Source organism: Cephus cinctus, unplaced genomic scaffold (assembly GCF_000341935.2).
Source record: "Cephus cinctus unplaced genomic scaffold, Ccin1 Ccin1_scaffold0013, whole genome shotgun sequence".
NCBI lineage: Eukaryota > Metazoa > Arthropoda > Insecta > Hymenoptera > Cephidae > Cephus > Cephus cinctus.
In genome coordinates this window covers 2,004,260-2,023,858 of record NW_014332762.1, presented here as the reverse complement: position 1 = coordinate 2,023,858, position 19,599 = coordinate 2,004,260, and the positions used below count along the sequence as shown (strand labels likewise).

Below are 19,599 nucleotides of genomic sequence, written 5' to 3'. Positions count from 1 at the left end.
GACAGCCCCACCCGCGGCTACGTGATCCTGATTCATCCTGCGCGAGATCCTTTCGCGTACGCTCGGAAGCTCCCTTGAAAAGAGGGTTGCCGTCGACACGGGGGTTCTTGTAGATAGACATCATCCTCCTATACTTTTATCTATCTACGTGATATATTCGTACGTATCTAGATATGCGGACATACATATATATATTTATGCATAACACTGTAATCGCGTAGAGGATCAGGCAGCATCCCTATAGATTAGGTTAGATCTATATATAATACGCATAAAACAGATTTCGATATCAGTCTCATATTGATATTCTTCGCCGAGTTTTTTGGAAAAAAAGTCTATAAAATTTCATTCTTTGTCGCTGCCCATAAACTCGCTCTCTATTATTATTTGATTTAGGTAAAGCCACGAGATAAGATTACGAATTTCCTCAATTCAAGATACCCGTCTTACCTTAGATAAGTGCGTTACCTGTAATTTGTGTTCGTTTAAAGATCATGTGCTATAATCAACTTAATTTTTTGTAGCTTTCAACTTTTTTCAATAGTCAACGTCTCGAGGCTTGAAAATAACCGTGCAACCAGATCGCGCGCTTCTAACGTAGAAGCTGCATCGACATTAAGCGCTAATATTTTTTAAATTAATTCTACACCGTAGCTCGTTACCCCGTTGAAAAGTGAACCTGAGTTTCCTTGCTTCCCTCCTTCCATTCTCCGTCTCTTTCTTCCCTTCTTCAGCCTCTTCCTCTCGCTTCGTTCCACCTTCTCTAGCTGTCCTCTATTTTTACACTATCGTTTCCTATCTCATCCTGCCGAGCTCTTTATTACCGTTTCCTTTGGGAAAACAGCGAGATTATTAAACTCGCCAACTCGATCGCCTCCTTTCAACTTTCCACCCTTCGTACGTAGAGAACCTACCAACCTACCAACCTACAACCTACAACCTACAAACCTAGCTACGTACCCACGAACCTCCGTTGTCAGTAGTGATTCTCATCCGCAGCTTAACTAAAACAGTTGAACTTCACGCTGTAGCGAATTCTCCTCTCTTCTGGCTAATTCCCTAGTCAAATGGAATAGCTATTGTCTTCCTTACTTTGGCAATTCTGACTATCAAGCAACTACCGACTGCCAACCTACGCTATCTTGACTGTACCTACAAACATTATCTTCCCCTCAAGTGTCTCAGGTATTCCGAGACATAGGTAATGCTTTACCCTCAGAGCCGTCCCTTCAAAAATTCACCTGGGGTTCAACGCGGCGTAAACAATGCGGTAAAACAATATATTCCAAGTGTGTCGTTCACATCATGAAGGTAGATAGCACAGTGTCTACCTTCTACTTTGTACTTTCTACCTTCCACCTCTTATATTTTCCTTCTCTTTTTCTGTCTCCTGCCCCTGCTGTGTTCTATGCCAATTCACTTTAATCAAAGGACCACGTTTCACGGGGTGTTCTCCTTTCTAACAAAATCCACCAACTTATTGAAAAATAACACACTGTATGTAGAATCGAATATAACGAATGAAGCGATACGCCTGGAATACCAACGCACTTACGTCTGTACGTACTAAATAGGCACACGAGTGAATGGAAGATGCCGATTCTTCTAGAGTTTCTAGTTTTGGCTCGTTTGCGTCTTCAGATCTCACCCACGCCCCTTAGTCCCTCGTCAGTGTTACCGATCTACTTTCGTTCAATGTTACGTCATTTCGGGGTATCTGGAACCTGGTACCCCTCTATTGATCTCACTTTCTGCCTGAAGCTGTCACTCGATAGATGTAACTTTAGAATCACCTGTTTACTCATTATTGTCATCGGCGCTTCTTCCTCATTATCAACTCGGTAAAACCTTATCACACTAAGAGGAGGCGTATTATTGTATATTCATTTATTTCTGAGATGAGAGTTTTAATAATGTAATGCTTATAAAGTCGATGAAAATTAATCACGATAAAACATTGAAATGAGGTACAAATCGCAATTTATTTCGACTTCATTAATTCTCGTTAATGAAAATACTATTGCTCCGTGGCTAAAAAAACTACAGTAATATTTTACACGTTGTATAATATAGATCTATGATTGCAAATCGAAAAGATCCGCTGTTGTTGTACCAAATGCATACATATCGTATGGACCTAAAGAACTATTGGAAATACATTTAGCCAGTCGTCAGCTATTAAAAACTAATTGTCGAGTCTGAGTGTCCTATATCAAAAATAACTGTACACTATCTCGTTATATTCTCGATGAAGGTACTTGTATTATAAACGTGAGTGGCAGACTATAGCTTAGAGGTTACAGATATCCAGGACGAAGTTCGCATCCGCATCCTTCGGGTCGCTTAGCACGTAGGCGAGGAAGGAGAAGCCGCCGCGAGTTCAGCCAAGTCAGGAAAGCCAGGAAATCCAGGAAAGCCAGGCAAGTCAGGAAAGGAGCATCCAGTCCGTTCGTGGCGAATCTCGAGGATCACTTGCTAGGTACAAGCGTCCCGATTGGTCCAGGTCCTTGTTTCTCCCAAACACGACTACACGTTTCGTACATTATCCTTAGAGAGTAGCCTAACCTAGCTTAACGAGCTAGCAGAGTAATCCAATGCCCGTAGACAAGGTACTTCTCAATTCTGTGGAGGTCGCCTATCCGCTTTGAAAATTAACTCTGGAGATCAATTTCGACCTGCTGAAGTAGATCCGGTTCTGAAACAAGAAAAGAGACGTTATTTAATCAATTCGATGGGCTTTTGGAAAAGAAAACCTTGAAATAGCTACTGAAATTTCATTCCCCAAAATATCTTATAGAACGAAGGATCCACTCGAAATTCAAGTGATATTAAGAATTGTGATAAGAAGCTCTTCGACAAGGAAGCTGTAGCGTTGCGAGCTACCCTCTGAAAGTAAAGGGGTAAAAAGTGTAGCTTGTCTCAAATCCGACACCTTTGTATACAGATGCTGAGATAGGTAGGTAGGCGCCTTCAGGCACCAGGACTTTGCGCACCTTGAGAACGTAAGGTAAGTAGGTACTTTCATTCTAACCAGCTGCATCTTAACCCAGCGACCCGCTCGGCAACCCCCCAAACCCCTCAAGCCCCTCAAGCCCCTCAAGCCCCTCAAGACCAAGAACCCGTCCCGTTCCTCGAGGGATACAAGAACTTAATCACCTTCCCCGTGTTCTCGTCACGCTGGCGACGTCGTCAGCGGCGCCGTCTCCAACGGCCAACCGGCACTTACGTGCCACTTACCGCGAGCGTCGGTTACAAGTTTTAAATAGTTCCTACCTAAGAATTACAGTGAGGTAGTTTGGCACCGGCCCGGTTATCTGAGACTGTTTTCACGCGGGGTATTACCTGTGTCGGGTTAACTCAAGTTTTGGTCAGGCTACTTTCGCAACTTTCAGACCCTCAAAATCCACCCTCGATCTCGACTCTCTTCATATCCCGCTCTCGGGTCCTCAAAGCTCCTAATACACGTCGATCATTTCATTATGCCTTACAGTCTTAGATCCGTTTTTAAAAGCTTTTATTAGATTATGCTTAAAAATAAGTGTCAACTAAATTACACTTGTGTTTCGCCGGATAATCATACCCGTCAGTTCACTTCCTAGCTCTGTATCGTGAAAAATGTAAGACCCAGGCAGATCGGTACGTACATCCTCTGGGACACTCCCCGTTACACACACAGACACACACACACACAACTTTGGAGGTCCTCGAATGGAAAGACAGGAAGGAAACAAGTTCAGAGACTTCTTTGATCTTCCAATTGGTCCTTCGGATCAGGAGTCGCTCCTGCACTCCTGTGGGTAGTTCTGGACTCCTGTCTTATAAATGAGTTTTCAAAAGAAGTGGCCGTGCCGGGACGCGCCGGAGCCGAGCATCTCCACAAGGGAGACTGAATAAGGGTTGGGACGGTAGAATAGATCGAAGGAATTTCAGGAAAGTTAACAAGCCGGCAAACAAGTTTCCATTGAAGCTCACGAAGTCGGTCAAGTTGCCGCAAAGGCGATGGAACGAGTCACTCAGTGAGCAAGCGAGTAGATAAGTAAGTAAGTGGTCAGACCGAAACCCAACCAAACAAATAGAGCCAAGTATCTGCGTTCAGAAAAATCGTACTACCATCTAAAATCTGGCAATTTTTTAATTTACACGGAAAGTGCAAGGACTATTCTCCAGACATTGTAGCCTTATCAATTCATACCCTTCCTTGAACGTCATATCCAAGGGAATAGATGCAAAGTTCTAAACCGCTTTGCGCCAAGTTGAGCCGACTTAGGGACTTGGTGTGAACTGTAATCCGAAAGTACATGTACTTTTTGTTTTCTATAAGAGGGACTAGAATACTACCATTTCGACTTTCTTCGATGTAGAGACTCGTCCTTTGAGAACGTCTCTTGTCCGAGACGTATCCGACCCGGGGTTCTATTCTCTGAGCAGGAACGTAGGTAGGGGTGGTGAAATCATCAGGACCTTCTGGTGCAGGCGCAGCAGATCTTTTCCTGCAAATGGCTAGGCCAATGACCACTCCGATGCCGACCAGTATAAGGGAGGCTGCACCTGAAAATCAGAACAAAACAAAATTCGTATTTACATTTATATATTATAGTATTTGTAGTAGATATATTTTATATGCATTTATAGTATATCCATATACATTCGCATACGGATTATAAAGGATACTTCGTTGGAATATCTAAAATCTAATAATGCTTGATATCACAAAACATGCGCCGCCACATGTGCACGACCGATCAATCCAGCATCCAAATATCCAATGACAACGGCAAAAACACGTAGTTTGGTTTTGTTCCTTGAATTTAAATTATTATCAATACGGCAAACTTTGTTCACGATATAAATGACAAAGCGGATTAATCGTTGGACGCATTTCCTTCCTTTTCAGTCTCATTTATACGCGTAAACGTATTATACTCGTATGTATATTTATACTATTATGTGATATATACTTTTGGGCGGTTTTTCACTTTTTTTATTCCACAAACCCCAAACCGCGAGTTTCGATGAATATAAATAAATTCACGTCATTCGACGCAAATGGACAATACTTTATACACGCAGAGTTCGAAGTTCAATAATATTCGCTACAGCGTAACGTGCTGGCAATAAGAGTGGTAATAGTAGCAGTAGCAGTGGCAGGCAAGGTCTATAGTTAAATTATGAAAGACAGCTAGCCGAAGTTATATTTCAATTGCGAAGACTCGGATATCATTGGACATTTTCCTTCCACTTCCACTTCCACTTCCACTTCCACTTCCACTTCCACTTCTAGTTCCTTTACTTATACGTCTTCTTCAGTCTTGTCCAAAGAAGCAGCTGAGGGAATTTCCTTTTCGAAAAAGTTTCCTACAGCAAAAGAGCCACCCGGCATACGCGACTGCAGCGAGCCAAGAATCAAGCATTGTTATTCAGCCGGAGGAGCTTTGCCAAAGAGTATACGCCAGAGAGCAAGAGAGCAAGAGAGCAAGAGAGCAAGAGAGCAAGAGAGCGACAGAGCAAGAAAGAGAAAATAAGAGCGCAAGGTAATGAAACAGAAGCCTTGTACGAGTCTCGAGACGAGCATAATTTACAGGAAGTCTTCCCCGATTCTACGTAAGGAATTACTCTATGGCCACAGACCGAACGAAGAATGGCCTGCAGCGCCAGCGAGGCAGAAGTAGCAGTTAAGCTATGGAGAATTAAGAAAAAAGAGAGAAAATTTACAAAATAACTTCACCAGGTTCATCCCTTCCATTCTACTCTCCTAGTATTGCTTACCTATCAGCGCCATGATGACTATAATGTTGTTTGAGCTGGTCTGAGGTATAACTTTCTTGAGGTCTTCCAGCATTATGCTGATTCTCTCGACGGGACCCAGTGGCGCCGCCACGCGGATGTTCTCCAATAATACCGGATCGCTTCGTCCTCGATTATTCACCGCGTAAATGGCCACCGTGTACTCGTAACCTGGCTCCAGATCGTGAAGCTGGAAGACCGGCTTCGGATTACGTTCCTGGTAGATCGGCGGTGCCTCGCCAATTACACCCTGGTCGCTTTGCGGCGCCTGAAGTAGACCTGTCTGCGCCTGACCCAGAGAACCGCCACGAACTTCCAAGAGGAAGTGCTGCGGCAAACCACCGTCCGACCCAGGGATGCAGTTCACCTCCAGTGCACTCGTCTCGTTGTGCAGCGAACAATCGAGGGGCGACTGGGGTGCTTCTGAAATAGAAATTTGTCTAACGTATTACATGTGGTACAACACTGTTACAAAGAAGAGTATGGTCTTCGGACTTCGGGTAGGACGATTCGTATAAAATTCGAATATTTCATTAAACGACAAAATATCTGACACTGCACAAAATGTTTGCGAATATCAATAAGGGTCTTTCGTTCTGCGGAAAAAATTTTATGGTTTATTTTAAATTTTGAAGAATGACACAACAGCGTGTGGATATGAAATTTTCAATAAATACGTAATCTCGGATCATTCGTTTTCCGTGGTTAACTGATTTACCGCGTTTCACGTATACTATGGTATACTTCATTCTCAAAATTTCTCATGGGCAAATATTGCATTAATGGTAGTTTCACATTACATTAGCATCGCTGTAAGTAACCGGAACGTGAAATATTTCAGCGGCAATAAAAATCCATTCCTACTAAATCGTACGAACCATAAATTGTCGGAAAATCTGTTTTTCGCGTATTTCTGCTATCGCATTTGCCCATGCGGTTGGGCGTCTACCTCGTCTCGCTGCTGTATTCAGATTTCGGCAAAGAAGATCCTTGCTTCCATTTTCCAACGGAAAAAGTAAGACAGGAGAATCAACACGAGGACGCAATACGCTATTCTTCTTGAAGTATCGACATAATGCTGGAGACGTTTCACATCATTTTTGTCAAATAACAAGACATTTGACGTGTACCACGTGACACGTGTCTCGCAATGTACGAATTGCGCAAATTTCAAAAATTTCTTACAGTCTTCTTGGATATCACGATATATAATAAAAAGGATTGAAGTTCCCTTAAGGGACTCATCGACTTAAAATTCGAAAATTTCGAAAAGGGCACAGAGAGAAACCAGCGAATTCCACGGCTCAGTGCCGGAGTAAGACATGAAGGATGATAAATAAAAAAAAAATTGAAAAGGCCTGAGGCTCCCGACTATTCATCGCCTCGCTCACGGCACTGTTCAACCTTCGCAGCCTAGCCTAACCTGACGAAGGGAAAGAAGAAATTGCCGATGAAAATGTCGCCAGAGAACAAACGATTCCAATGTTCGTTCGACGTGCTCGCTAGCACTTTCAATTTGCCGTTCAGCGGTAATTTAGCAGGCGACGTCGCGACGTGGAAATTCGAATCTGAAGAAAAGTAGGCAATTCCGCGTGAACTTGAGGAAAAAGAAGAAGCAAACATCCACAATGCCTCGATGCACTGACACGGTGCTTTTTGCGCAGCGAGCAATAAACGTTTCTCGCTTGTACGTGTATGACACATTAATTATACGTCGGGACGGAAGCGTCGCCGCAAAATTCCCAATGGCAATGGCGGATGCTGGCTCCTGTATGTGACGCACATCTGTACGTGGATGCAGGATCGATCGCGTTTATACTCGAGAAGAGAGATTTGTTGAGGATGAAAGTTTTGAGTGGGGAGGCAGGAGGTCGCACGCGGATGCATGCACGTGTACTATATGTATATATACATGCAGACATATATACTTCCTTCGTCTAGGATGACGAACGAGGATTCTCCTCGGGATTTCCGGCTCGGCTAATCCGGCCCGATGCATAATGTCGCGAGCCTTATACGCGATCCTCCTTTAGCCGGCTCCTCGAAGGCCCTCGAAGGCCCTCGAAGGCCCTTGAACCCTTGAACCCTTGAATCCTCCATCCCTCATCCAGCCCCCCCTATATGCAGCACGTCAACTCGATATGCTCTCTGGATTACAAATTGCATTAGACGAAATGACACGTCTTACGGCTAAGCGAGTTCACGCGGAGAACTGTCATTTCTATGGGGACGTGCATGTCTCTTCTTATCTATGATCGATAAGAAACCGGGATCCTCGAGAACGCGCGCCAAGGTAAGACCACTGCCTAGAGCCCATAAAAGCTTTCCAGTTAATGGAGAACCTTAATCGTGGAGAATAATTAGCAAAACCATTAATAAAATTATCAACTTCCGAGAGTATGCCTTCCGAGAGATCATCATCAGTCCTTCCCCTAGGAAGTCGCGAGGGATGCTGTAATGTATAATGCAGGCGTTGTCACGTGAGGACTTTTTGTGTTTCGATTCCCTGCGGGTTCGACTCTCGAATAAATAGGATGATAAAAAATACAATACAGGAATCTCTAGAGCGATTCCATCGCTAACGGCATAAAAGGCGTGATCGATTCGAGAGAACTTATTGTTAGGAAGAAGATATAGACCATGTCATTTACAGGCAACTCGGTTGGGGGAACCTGATCGCGTTCCATCCGAAATGGTCCTTGGCTGTCCATTATCTTGCCAGATGGACCAGGGAGATTGGTCCTGACTCTAGGATTACCAGTCCGAATCGCTTTTTAGCATTGTCTCCGGGTCTCGGGCTGACGATTGCTCCTGAAGTGCCGCCGTCGGATGGAGCCGCGACTCGGTTTCGTAATGCAGCTTCCACCACAGCCAGCGCCACCGCTATTACAATAGACAGTGCCCGGAGTCTCCTGGAGTCCTCATCCAGCATTCCAGAGCCTCCCGCCACCCGGGGACTCAATAAGGCTACAGGCCACCACCGAAGCCACCGGCTCTCGCCGGCTTCGGCGCACTTGGTGCGTCGAGCGACGTCCTCGCGATCCCCGTCGCTCCGCGTGTCTCCTGATAATGCCTCGACGTTGGCCAATTTCCATGAGGTCGCTTTCCACTGGGATAGACGCGTCCCTCGGGGAATTGATCATGTCGAAAATCGAAAGTAGAAGGTAAAACGAAAGCGGGAAGATCCTGAGCTTTTCTTTAACGTTCGTTAAACTGTTAAAAAATACAAACTACCATCGAGGATAGATATGTACGGCTAATAAAAATCCTTGGAAATTTCTGCTCAATAAATAATCTTGAAATTTTCTAAAATAATTTCCGTTTATAATTCCAGTAAGCTTTGTAATATCAGCGACAATTCGAGATCCAATTGAGGGATGAAGTGGCTGCACGCGCAAATCACAACTTCGACTGGAACTACAGATTCAACCCTCCTTCACTTGAGAAACTATCCCATTTACGAAATACCCTTCGAGAATTCCATCCAGCATCAGCCTCGGCCTTCCACCCTCTAACTTTCTCGGTCCTCGTGCAACCATCCCTATAGTATGGATCATTATTTGGGGGGGGGGGTTAGCTTATCACCCGAATCTGTCAGAAGAGCCTTATCAGCCGAGATGGGTAACGCAATGAGGACTCAAGAAAATCGGAAAGCCACTCGGTATGTGCACACATGTACCGAGCACATTGTATAGCGACTAAACGACTAGAATCCACTAACTACTCAGCCGGCGAGCGAAAGAAATTAAATCACGGAATGGTCGAAGTAGATTCCATTCTAGTGATTGCGTTCAGTCTGCTCGGAACTTTTTTAACGCAAACTGGTTCCAGTTTTAATTGTTGTTATTTTCGGCCCCCTCTTCACTCTTGCGTTTTTTTTTTTTTTCAGCGATCACCCCATAGCGTCTGCTGGACGCGGTGGTTCATTCCGGGGACGGACTATTCACTGACTGATGGAATGATAGGGGCTCTCGAATGAGAATTGGCCGTACCCTGTTCCCAGTAATGGAATACGCCTGTCGCGCAATGCTCACCAGTCCTGAACGGACACGGTGCACGGCCAAGGAGGACACAGGAGGCCGGCCGACGCGAGAAGCGAAATTCTTTGGGCGACTGCGGCTCGAACGAAGGGAGCAGCTTTATTTTCGCTATCGCCTCCAGCGTCCTCGCCTTCCCAGCAGCCCGCAGCCCCTCGCGGTTCTCCCTCCGCTATGTATTACATATGTTTAATGGCTCGTAATCCTCGGCGGGCGTATAATTCTCAGTTGGAGATTTACAAGTGAAGTTCCGTTGCGTTCACGTAGTACTTTGCTCACGTAGTACTTTGGCTGGGAAAGTCTGACGTCGAGAGAAAGAACGAGGAGGAGGAGGAGGAGGAGGAAGATAAAGAGATGAGACGGAGGGAGAGGAGCATATGGATCACGGGCGAAGAAGGGACGTGAAGGAAGAAAGTTAAGTCCCGAAGTAGTTACGGCTTTTAATACCTGGACAATGGCATTATACGGCGGAGTGCGTTAAAAGTTGGAAATGAGCACGAAGCGCCGTGTAAAAGTAAAGAAGTAAAGGGTGCGTCAGATGGCGGGGATAGCGCGGAGAGAGAGAGAGAGAGAGAGAGGGAGAGAGAGAGAGAGAGAGAGAGAGAGAGAGAGAGAGAGGGAGAGAGAGAGAGAGAGAGAGAGAGAGAGAGAGAGAGAGGGAGAGAGAGAGAGAGAGAGAGAGAGAGAGAGAGAGAGAGGGAGAGAGAGAGAGAGAGAGAGAGAGAGAGAGAGAGAGAGAGAGAGAGAGAGAGAGAGATGAGGGGGAGGGGAGGAGGGATACTGGGAAGTAAAAAATATAGGAGAACGTGGAGGAAGATGCACTTTGAAAAATTTATTAGCTTCAAAGCATAAAAAGCTCGGAAATTTCAGCCGAAAGCAGTGAAAATTAGAAGATACGAGGACAGTTTGAAAAATATGAAAAATCGTATTTTCCACTGTTGTTTCTGCCTATTTGATTATTTAGATACCTCCCTCGTATTTCTACCCATCCGCTCTCGACGCTCGCCGTCTGTAACAGTCACGGCGTAACGACGCACGAGGCTCCAAAATTCTGGCTGTTTCCGTCGGCGTTTTCCAACTTATTTAAAACGTGAAAGACAAAACGGCGAGTGGAAAATGTGCGCAGCCAGTCAGGCAGTCGATCAAACAGAAAAGTACGTTATACGAGTAATCGAGAAGCGAACTGGCCGAACGAGCGAAGCATTGAAAATTGACGCTGACAACGCGAGAGCCAATGGGATGATCGAATTATCGAGGAGCCACGAGGCGCTCGTAACAATTACCAGGGCAATTGCGATTACAATTGCGATTAAAATTCCATCAAATCGGCCGCCTCGTCCAATCTCGCAAATGCACTGCGTCCGTATCGATCGATCGAATCCCCTCGACGAGTCCCGCTCGTGCACTTAGGAAGGTCCCGATGCCCGACGGAAGCGAGACACAAAAGCGAAGGACACGAAGGACACGAGCGAACGACGCAAACTTCAAGACGGAATGGAAACAGTGTAATCGGTCAGCGGAAGCAGCCGTGAGGAAGATGCTGGACCACTTTGCGAATGCGTCTGTCTCTGGCTGAGCGTGCAAAATGCCGTTGCCACTCGAAGGAAGAAGTGTCGACGCAGCCACCAAATGAGTGCGCTAATGTTTCGAGCTTGGAAGAAAAGATCCTGGAATAATCTGAGGCTAAACTTTTGAAAAGTTTACGAGCAACGATGGCGACGGCGGCATTTGCCGAGTCGCGAGAGACTCTGTGCGATTCCGCATGAATAACGAGTATCCACGCGCGTTTGTGCACTACGATATCGAGAATGGCAGGAAAGTTTGCGAGAACGGCGCGAGTAGTCGATTGTTAGCTAACTTTGAAAATTTCAATATCTCGACTGGCGAATGAGAATCCATGATATTATCAAAGATAATATAAAGCAAGACGGAGACTAATTTCAAGAATTAAATTGCTGCGCTGTAGAGAATAATAGGGTGCTAGAAGAGGCCTACAAAACCTTTAATTATTAGCGAGTAAATCGAAGCAGCGAAGTAATGGAAGCATTATGGAGGATTCCTAAGGGCAAAGGACACGCCTGGAGGCTATTCGCGTGGCGTCGCGTAAGGGCTCGAGTAAGCAAGAAACGTTAAGTTTAACGGACTGTGAGAAGAATACATTTTCTTGGCGAATAACGATTCATCCCACGATATACAGTGCAGGCACTCCTTTCTTCCTTTCTTCCTTTCTTCCTTCCTTCCTTCCTTCCTTCCTTCCTTCCTCCCTTCCTATCTAACTATTGTTTAATAATGAATCGTTGACGGCAGAAAGAGCGAGAAAGATATAGCAAAGAGGAAAAGAGGACGAGAGGGAGGGAGCGAATGGGAGAAAGAGAAAGATTCGAATGAGGGTAGAAAAGCAAGTCAAGAATTTACGTCTGATTTCACTTGTTCAAGGTCTACAGTTGAAACTCTCTCTCTCTCTCTCTCTCTCTATCGCTTTCTTTACTCTCTGCTCAGCCCTTCCCTCCCTCTCCCCCCATGCCCCTTCGCTCCTCTTTAAGAACCACGCTACTACATGTATACATGTATGTATATGTATAACGTACAGTTGACTAAGTCCGTACCAAACCGTAGCTGCGGTGTAGCCGACGCCAGAACTAGATAGCAGCGCCAGTTGTTCTGCCCGATTTAACGGAGTGCAGTGCTGCAAAGTCGGCACGTATTACGGTTATTGCGAATTCTAACTGAGCAACCACGTCCTCCCTAACCTGAAAGTCCTTGCTATTCGGCAGAGAAGATTGGCATCCGGTCAGGATCCTGGTCTTACTCGAAGAATTCCAGGATACGATCCAGAGGCCCAAGCGGAGCAGCGTTAAACTGTAAATGTGACGGAGGTGGGACTCACTTGCTGGTATCACGTTGAATATGCACGGTGAAAGCTGACGGCCCACGCTGTTGCTGGCCCAACAGGCCAGAGTCCCAAAGTCCGTGTCGGCCGCAGGAGTGTACTCCAGGACGCTGCTCAGGCCCTGGTTCCGGGCCCTGGAGTTCGGCATGGGCAAGACGTCTCCCCTGGTGTTGTTGTACGTCCATGAAAACTTGACCGTGTCTCCCGGCACAGCTTCCACCTCGCAATGCAGCGACAGCGTCTCGTGACGTATCGCTGGTATCTCTTGCCACTGAAGACCTTCGCGACACCTTGGAGCATCTGAGGTCGAATTAAAAGTTTCAATAAATCTTAAACAATGTCCGGCTACGATACTGGAGAAGGTCCTCGTACTCGTTACGAAGGGATGGTACCTCAAAAATGTCTACTTTCATCCGACAGCCAGCCAGAGGTCTGTTGCGTTTCTAAAGTGAATATGTACCTAAATTCTGATTGAAACGACCCTTGAAGCTGCCGTCCTGAATGAGATACTCACATTTCATGCGGATGAGGATGGAAGGACTGCGAGTGGCTCCTACGGCGTTCACAGCCTGACACGAATACTCCCCAGAGTGTCTCAGGGTAAGGACGCGTAGAGTCAGGGTGTTTGACGCCACCAAAGTGCCGGCCGTTACATTATGCTCCAGTTGAGTGTCCTGAAATTTTTCATTGGATTACTCGAAGGCAGCTGTTATTTTTTGTATCGTTCAAATCTTTTCTCTCAATTAGCTTCTACGAGAGAGAGAGAGAGAGAGAGAGAGAGAGTCGGGTCGATCAGCTTCTCAGAGTGAGAGTGTGGTCGTAAGTGGGAGTAGGAGTGGGACTGAGAGTGAGAGAGAGAGAAATACACGAATTTGATATCGTATCAATAAGCATCCTTTTCATGCGGTTGAATAGTCCTTGATAATTCGAAGATCGATGATCAAATGAGTAATAAATACGCGTTTTAAAGATCGAACGGAAATGAGCCTCGTATCCGAATGAGATGACAATTAACAGCCGCTACAGGTAAAATGTTCATAGCATGTAATCTCCAGTGATTATTTTTAATACTAACACGAGTGAAAAGTTATAATGAGGATTTTGTTTAATAATTAAAATGATATTCCCTAGACACACGCTCCTCCTGCCGCGAAACACGGCAACAATTTATCAGTCCACAAAGAGGAACTCGATCTCGATTACGAAGAACGTGACGAGCTCGACACTTCGAGCCGCCCACAAGCTACCTAGCGAACTTCCGCCAAGTGGAAAGTTCCTGAGAGGTTCGAAGTTTCCCGCGTTCGTTGATAGTTGCAATCGGGACGGGTGGAAGATGAGTAGAGGCGGAGGGCCGAAGCTTTTTCAAAGTCTATAGAGAATGAGAAGGCGGACGAAACGCTCGATGCTTTCCGTGAACGATCCTAGGGATTTTCTCGCGGCTCCCGTCGACGGGATTGCACGTTGACGAGAGGGCTGGTTTCCAAGTGGCGGTAGCGTCGTTGCCGCCGCTGATGGGGACGACGGCGCTTCGAACTTGATTGTATTTTGAAAGGCGGATTACACTGGTAATATCGAAAAGTTTTCAGACTCCGTCTCATATGTGCCTAAGACCTCCCTCAGACCCAAGGGTGGCGACCTCTCTCTTAAGACATTCTAAAGGTTCCTATTGATACCGATGCGAAGGGTGGTGCGGTGTCGTCGATATTACGAAAAAATGGAAAAATTTGAAATTTTCAATGAAACCGGCACGAAAATTATTATCGTCGCTTTGACTGCGGGTATAGAGAATCGCAGAAGCAAATGGTTGCGTCGACATCCGACAAGGGTGGTTCATTAATATTCTTAACGCTACGCGCCAACTCTTTTATTTTCCACTCGAATGAAACATGTAAGCGATTGCTTCATGCCGCAGCAAATAGAACTTTCTCACGAGAAGTCTGCGCGGTGTTGCGATGTTCCATCCTGGCAGCCATTTTCTCTTCCTTGTCACGTGACACGCGAAAGGACTCTCACAGTTACTAGTTACGAGACAGCCCTCCTGGAATGGCACTGAATGGCACTGTGTACCATTAGTAACCCAGAGCTCCTACCCGATGCAAGCTCCTAGACCGAAGTGCAGTTGGGTTCCAGACGTCCGGACGTCCAGACATCCAGACATCCAGACATCCAGACATGTTATTACGTCGCTCGAAGAGGCTAGTGGTTAGAACAACATCAATGTAATTTACCTCGCTGATCATCGTTAAATAAAGTTATAGGAGAAATGCCGTAGGAGGCTTCCGGTGCCAAGGCGTAATATAATGTTAAGAGGATTTATTACGATGAAAGGGTGGAAGTTGTGAAACATGTAAGGTACCGTGTAGGGAGGGAGGGAATAACGATAAGAACGAAGAGAGTGAAAAAGGCTAAAAAATGTGCCGATAAGCGTAGACGAAGCGTCTTTATCCGAACGGCGACTGGGAATTTGTCAGTTTTATTAGTGCTGCTTCTCTTTTTGATCCCTGGCGTAGTTAGGGTCTCCAGGATTGCGGAGGGTTAGCTAGGCTGCCGAGGCCGCACTGAAAAATGGCAAGCTGGGCCAAAATTGGAGCTCGTCTCGTTAAAAGTTGAGTAAAACGGATTGCCCGATTATGCTAATGAGCGTATTATCGCTCGGAGGTAATCGTGCCACCTCCAGATGCTTCAGCATCCACAAAGGCGGCCATTTGACCTTCGAGTCCCTATTCGCACTGCTACTGTCGCAAAAGGACTAACCGAGATCACCCTTAGCAGGGTGCCCCCGCGTCCACAAATACAGCTACGCGACCTTTGACCTGGGCGAGTGTAGGTCTTAACGCAAAGTAACCCTCGAATTCTAGCTGGAAAATCAGTGCCGGTGCTTCGCCTCGTTATAATTCGCCTTCTTTTTTGGGCATACATATTTATAGGGAACTTTACATAAATAGTTGAGCGCCGCAGTCCTGCGTCGGTAAAAGCACCAGGACCGCCACCCCCTATTCAGGATCTCGAGGCTCAGGATAGCCCAGCAGCGTCTCCTGTTGCTCCGCCTACGTTCGAGAGGGTCGCTCGCAGAAGGGCGGCCACCCTCTTTACATTCACTTTTGTCTTTTCCTTCCTCAGGACTAGGCCACCTGGTCTTAGGTGGTATTAAAGGAAAAATCCACGCCGAGTTTCCGCACCCCCTGTATAAATAGGGTTTCTATCGAGGCGGCTCGGTACCTGCGAACTCGGCTGATGCTGCTACGTATGTACGTGTACCGTGTACACGCGGCCCGGGAAATAAGTTTAAGCGGAACTCAAAGAGATATGCAGGAGGGCGTTCGTAGCGCCTGGATCGTAAAGCGTAGCGCTTACCTCAGACATCCCTTTAACGCTACCAACCACGTTTCCACCTTATGCCGGAGTTTTTGCTCTCTCAGGATCCATGTATTTATGTACGGCATCCCGAAGTCTTATAGTGTGCACGCTGCTATATTCGCGCTACCCTCTCCTCTTTTGTATAACGAGGCTATGTAGCTCGCTCGATGTAAATTCCCCGAGAAGCTCCTTCAGGGTGGGAAGAGGATGGAGCGAGGGGCTGAATTATCCCGAGGATCGATGCTCATTTGGATTAATGGAAGTATTCGAGCCAGTGTTCGATGAAATTTCATCCCTCTCAAGATGCCGACCAATAGAGACAATTAACGAGTGATAATCGAAAAATACCATACCACATGGAATGTAATGGACGCTATATGTATGACTTATACTACGTCGACATTATAATATATGGTATGCATGGGCATTTACGCGTATAGCTATATTTCGAACTCTCAAGGACGAGTCGACCTCGTCTTATTGTTAGTCATTCCCATCGGTGGGATGGGACGCCGACCGGTTGGAATTTACGAGGGGGACAGAATTCCCTGGAATTTACGAGGAGACACCAAGTACGCCCCACGAAGACGCCTCGCGTCGATCAGCGTCGAGCTACGAGCGATACGTATACGTCTGGAATTAATGCCACTTCTATTTCTCTGTAGGGAAAAATAAGGCTGCTTTTAATCTACCCTCCTGGTACTGATGCGGATTCCGTCCTCCACTTGTGATTCCAAAGTAAAATTCGCCGAAGGAACTTTACTACCTCGAGACACCCGACTTTCCCTGCTTTCCCTATTTGTCCTGCTTAATTCGCCGAGTCTATTTCGCTGACACGGAGCAGCCCTTGTATTTCTCGATCCCTTCGCCACTCCTTATACCCGACTACAGTAGGGGGCCGCTTCTAGGGCAGCCGTTGCCATACCAGCCCTACAGAACTACGGAAGACCCATCAACCCTAAACACTTGCGTCGCTGTGGACTTTGAATCTCATCCCGGGACACGTACATGTGTACAGGTCGTTCCAGAAAATCGTGACAACGGACATCCCTTAGACGGATCCTAATGCGTTTGGGAAGAGCCAAAGTTTCGAGGGAAAGGAAGAAAAAGTAAAAGAAATAGGGTGACGAGAGGACGAACACCGAGCCTGATCTTTGTTCATGCTTCCCAGAAATAAATGGACGATCCGTCCTGCCCTTTCACTCCGTTTACAAGCCTTTCGTTTGTCTGCGGAACGTTTCCGGAAACTTAGTCGCTCCAGCGATCCCAGAACTCATGCCGATCAAATCCTAAGGGACTCGAAGAACTGGGTAGGTGTGATGCTGCTAGATCCTTTGCCAATTTTCCCAAAGCATTGAAAATCTTTGCCGATATCGATATCGTTATCGTAAAACTGCTAACGGTTCTGTTTTGTCACTTTTACCAAAATCACGTATTTTTGCTCGATACGATTCCCCGTTCACGTCAGATTTCTTACCTCGGGTAAGAAACTTCTTGCCGTTACTTAATCAAGAAACCATCATTTTTCCCCGAAATACTTGTAAGATCTACGCAAACTAATCCGCGATCCTGGAGGCTTGATCGTCGATCGAGTCCATAAGATTTTTGACATGCCCATACGTCACGTGGCGACGCCTCTTACGGGCCACGTGGTCTATCAAGCACGTGGTACGCATGGACGAGTTTAGTCGCGGGACATTTCCCACCGAGAGATTAGGTCATTTGTGACGTGTAACTTGTGACGTGCCATACACAAAGGACCAGCCCTAATGGAGACATTGATCGAGCTGAGCTTCCCAGTGAGCTATGCTCTGCGGATCGCCTCATTTCCTTACACCCTATACCCCAAGGGGGTCTGCTTGTTACTGGAAAGAATCCCTCTGTAAAAGGAAGGCATTTTCCAAATCCGACTGAAAAAAGGTGCAGCGAAGCTATAACGAGGAACGGCAAGGATATCGTGTTCCTAAAGAGCTTTCCTCCGTCGCCGCCTCGGGTAACACGGACACGATTGAGAAATAATCAAGTAACACTTTGACGACATATGCGAAAACGATAAAAAAAAAGAAGAAAAGAAAAAGAAATAACAATTTCATTTCGTTATGAGCCAAAGTAGGACAGAGGTTCTGGCATTTCCAATTTCATGAATTTTCCCTGTCCCGTTGATGGTAACTTACCAAGAGCAAACGACACGGGGAATGAATGTTGCCCTAGGAAGCTTCACCACGGATCTAAACCACCTAGGTTATTTCCTTGGCGCATCTATTCGCAACATTTGCCGGCCCTTCGCGATCAACCTTGCGGCAAATAGGAAGATCGCGATGACTCGGAACCAATAAAAGAATATATGAAAACGGGACGGAGCTGCAGCGAGAAGATATGAGAAAACACACGTCTCTAACCTGCTGCCGACGAGCACGTGTGCGGATGCTCGATAGAGGAGTAACGCGTGTGAGTCCTTCGTATCTGGGTGTATTCTCGGCACTCGTACACTCGTATCCGCTCAAGTACTTTCATCCCAATTTCAATTTCTTTTATGCCACAACGAAATTCACCGACTTTCCACTATGTCTGTATACATAACTATATATATAGGTATACGAAAGCCGATACCGATGACTATTGATGTAACGATGTCTTTCAGTGTTTTGTGGAGTGGCAATCGTGCTTACTGCCATCGTCTTCAACGAGACTAAATATGTATTCGATAAACTTTATATCGACCCGTTTTCTTTCGATTATTAAAAACTTTTGGAAACTGTGCAAAATAATTTCTGCGCGAATCCAAGTATCGTTTGGCTTATCGACGAATGGCGTTTTTATGGATAATAAGGGAATATCTAAAGAGTGTAGGAAAAGGTGTGAAAAAAAGTTCTAGTAAGTCAACGAAATCGAGGGAAGTATAGGTGAGTTATACAGAGGTCAGAAGGTCGATTGGGAGAATTATCGGGAGAAAGTGCAGAAAGAGAAAGAAAGATGAAAAGACGAGAGAGCAGTGTGTACCGTGCTATATAAATATGTATGTCGCGACGGAGCATTAGCGCAAAGTAATTCTTCCCTCAAGTGCAAGAAGTTGAAGACGCGGAGCTCGAAAAGTGACAAACCCGACGCCGCCTCGTCTTGGGAAAGTTATTCACAAAGTCGCATTTCTGTGGATCTCGATTACATGCGGGGAGATGAAGAATTTGGATAGTGGGTCACAGCCAAGGGCATCCTTCGGTGGTTGACTCAAGCGCCGAGGACCCTTAGGCCCGAAAGGAGCCGCGAAACGGACCCTTAACGAGCCGCGACAATTCAGACTCGGCCAGACTTTGACTTTGGCTCGTTCGCAGGCCGAATACAAAGTAGCAGGAGGATCGCGGCGATCTGCGGTTTTTACGGGGCTCCGAAGATTCCTCTCTTCGGTTCTCCCGACTCTCTTCAGACTTCTCGCCCGTTTTCTTAGCGCCTTCTCTCTCATTCCATCCTTTCGTATTTCTCCCTGCACCACGAATCTCTACTGTGCCGCACATTCCCCCCCCCCCCCCCCCCCCC

General features: G+C 46.2%; 1 protein-coding gene across 7 annotated transcripts in view; it reads right to left on the bottom strand.

Annotated features, from left to right (window-relative positions):
* Window positions 1-1,963: 1,963 nt before the first annotated feature.
* Window positions 1,964-19,599, bottom strand: part of LOC107265151 (neural cell adhesion molecule 2) — a 67,385-nt gene continuing 49,749 nt past the window's right edge. For all 7 annotated transcript variants that reach the window (XM_025080116.1, XM_015734287.2, XM_015734295.2 and 4 more), the window contains 5 exons: window positions 13,226-13,385; window positions 12,709-13,011; window positions 5,767-6,207; window positions 4,339-4,548; window positions 1,964-2,695 (listed from right to left, as the gene is read on the bottom strand). In XM_025080116.1, the coding sequence (XP_024935884.1) occupies window positions 2,652-2,695; window positions 4,339-4,548; window positions 5,767-6,207; window positions 12,709-13,011; window positions 13,226-13,385 (1,158 nt within the window). In that variant the 3' untranslated portion in view covers window positions 1,964-2,651. The remainder of the gene's footprint in view (window positions 2,696-4,338; window positions 4,549-5,766; window positions 6,208-12,708; window positions 13,012-13,225; window positions 13,386-19,599) is intronic.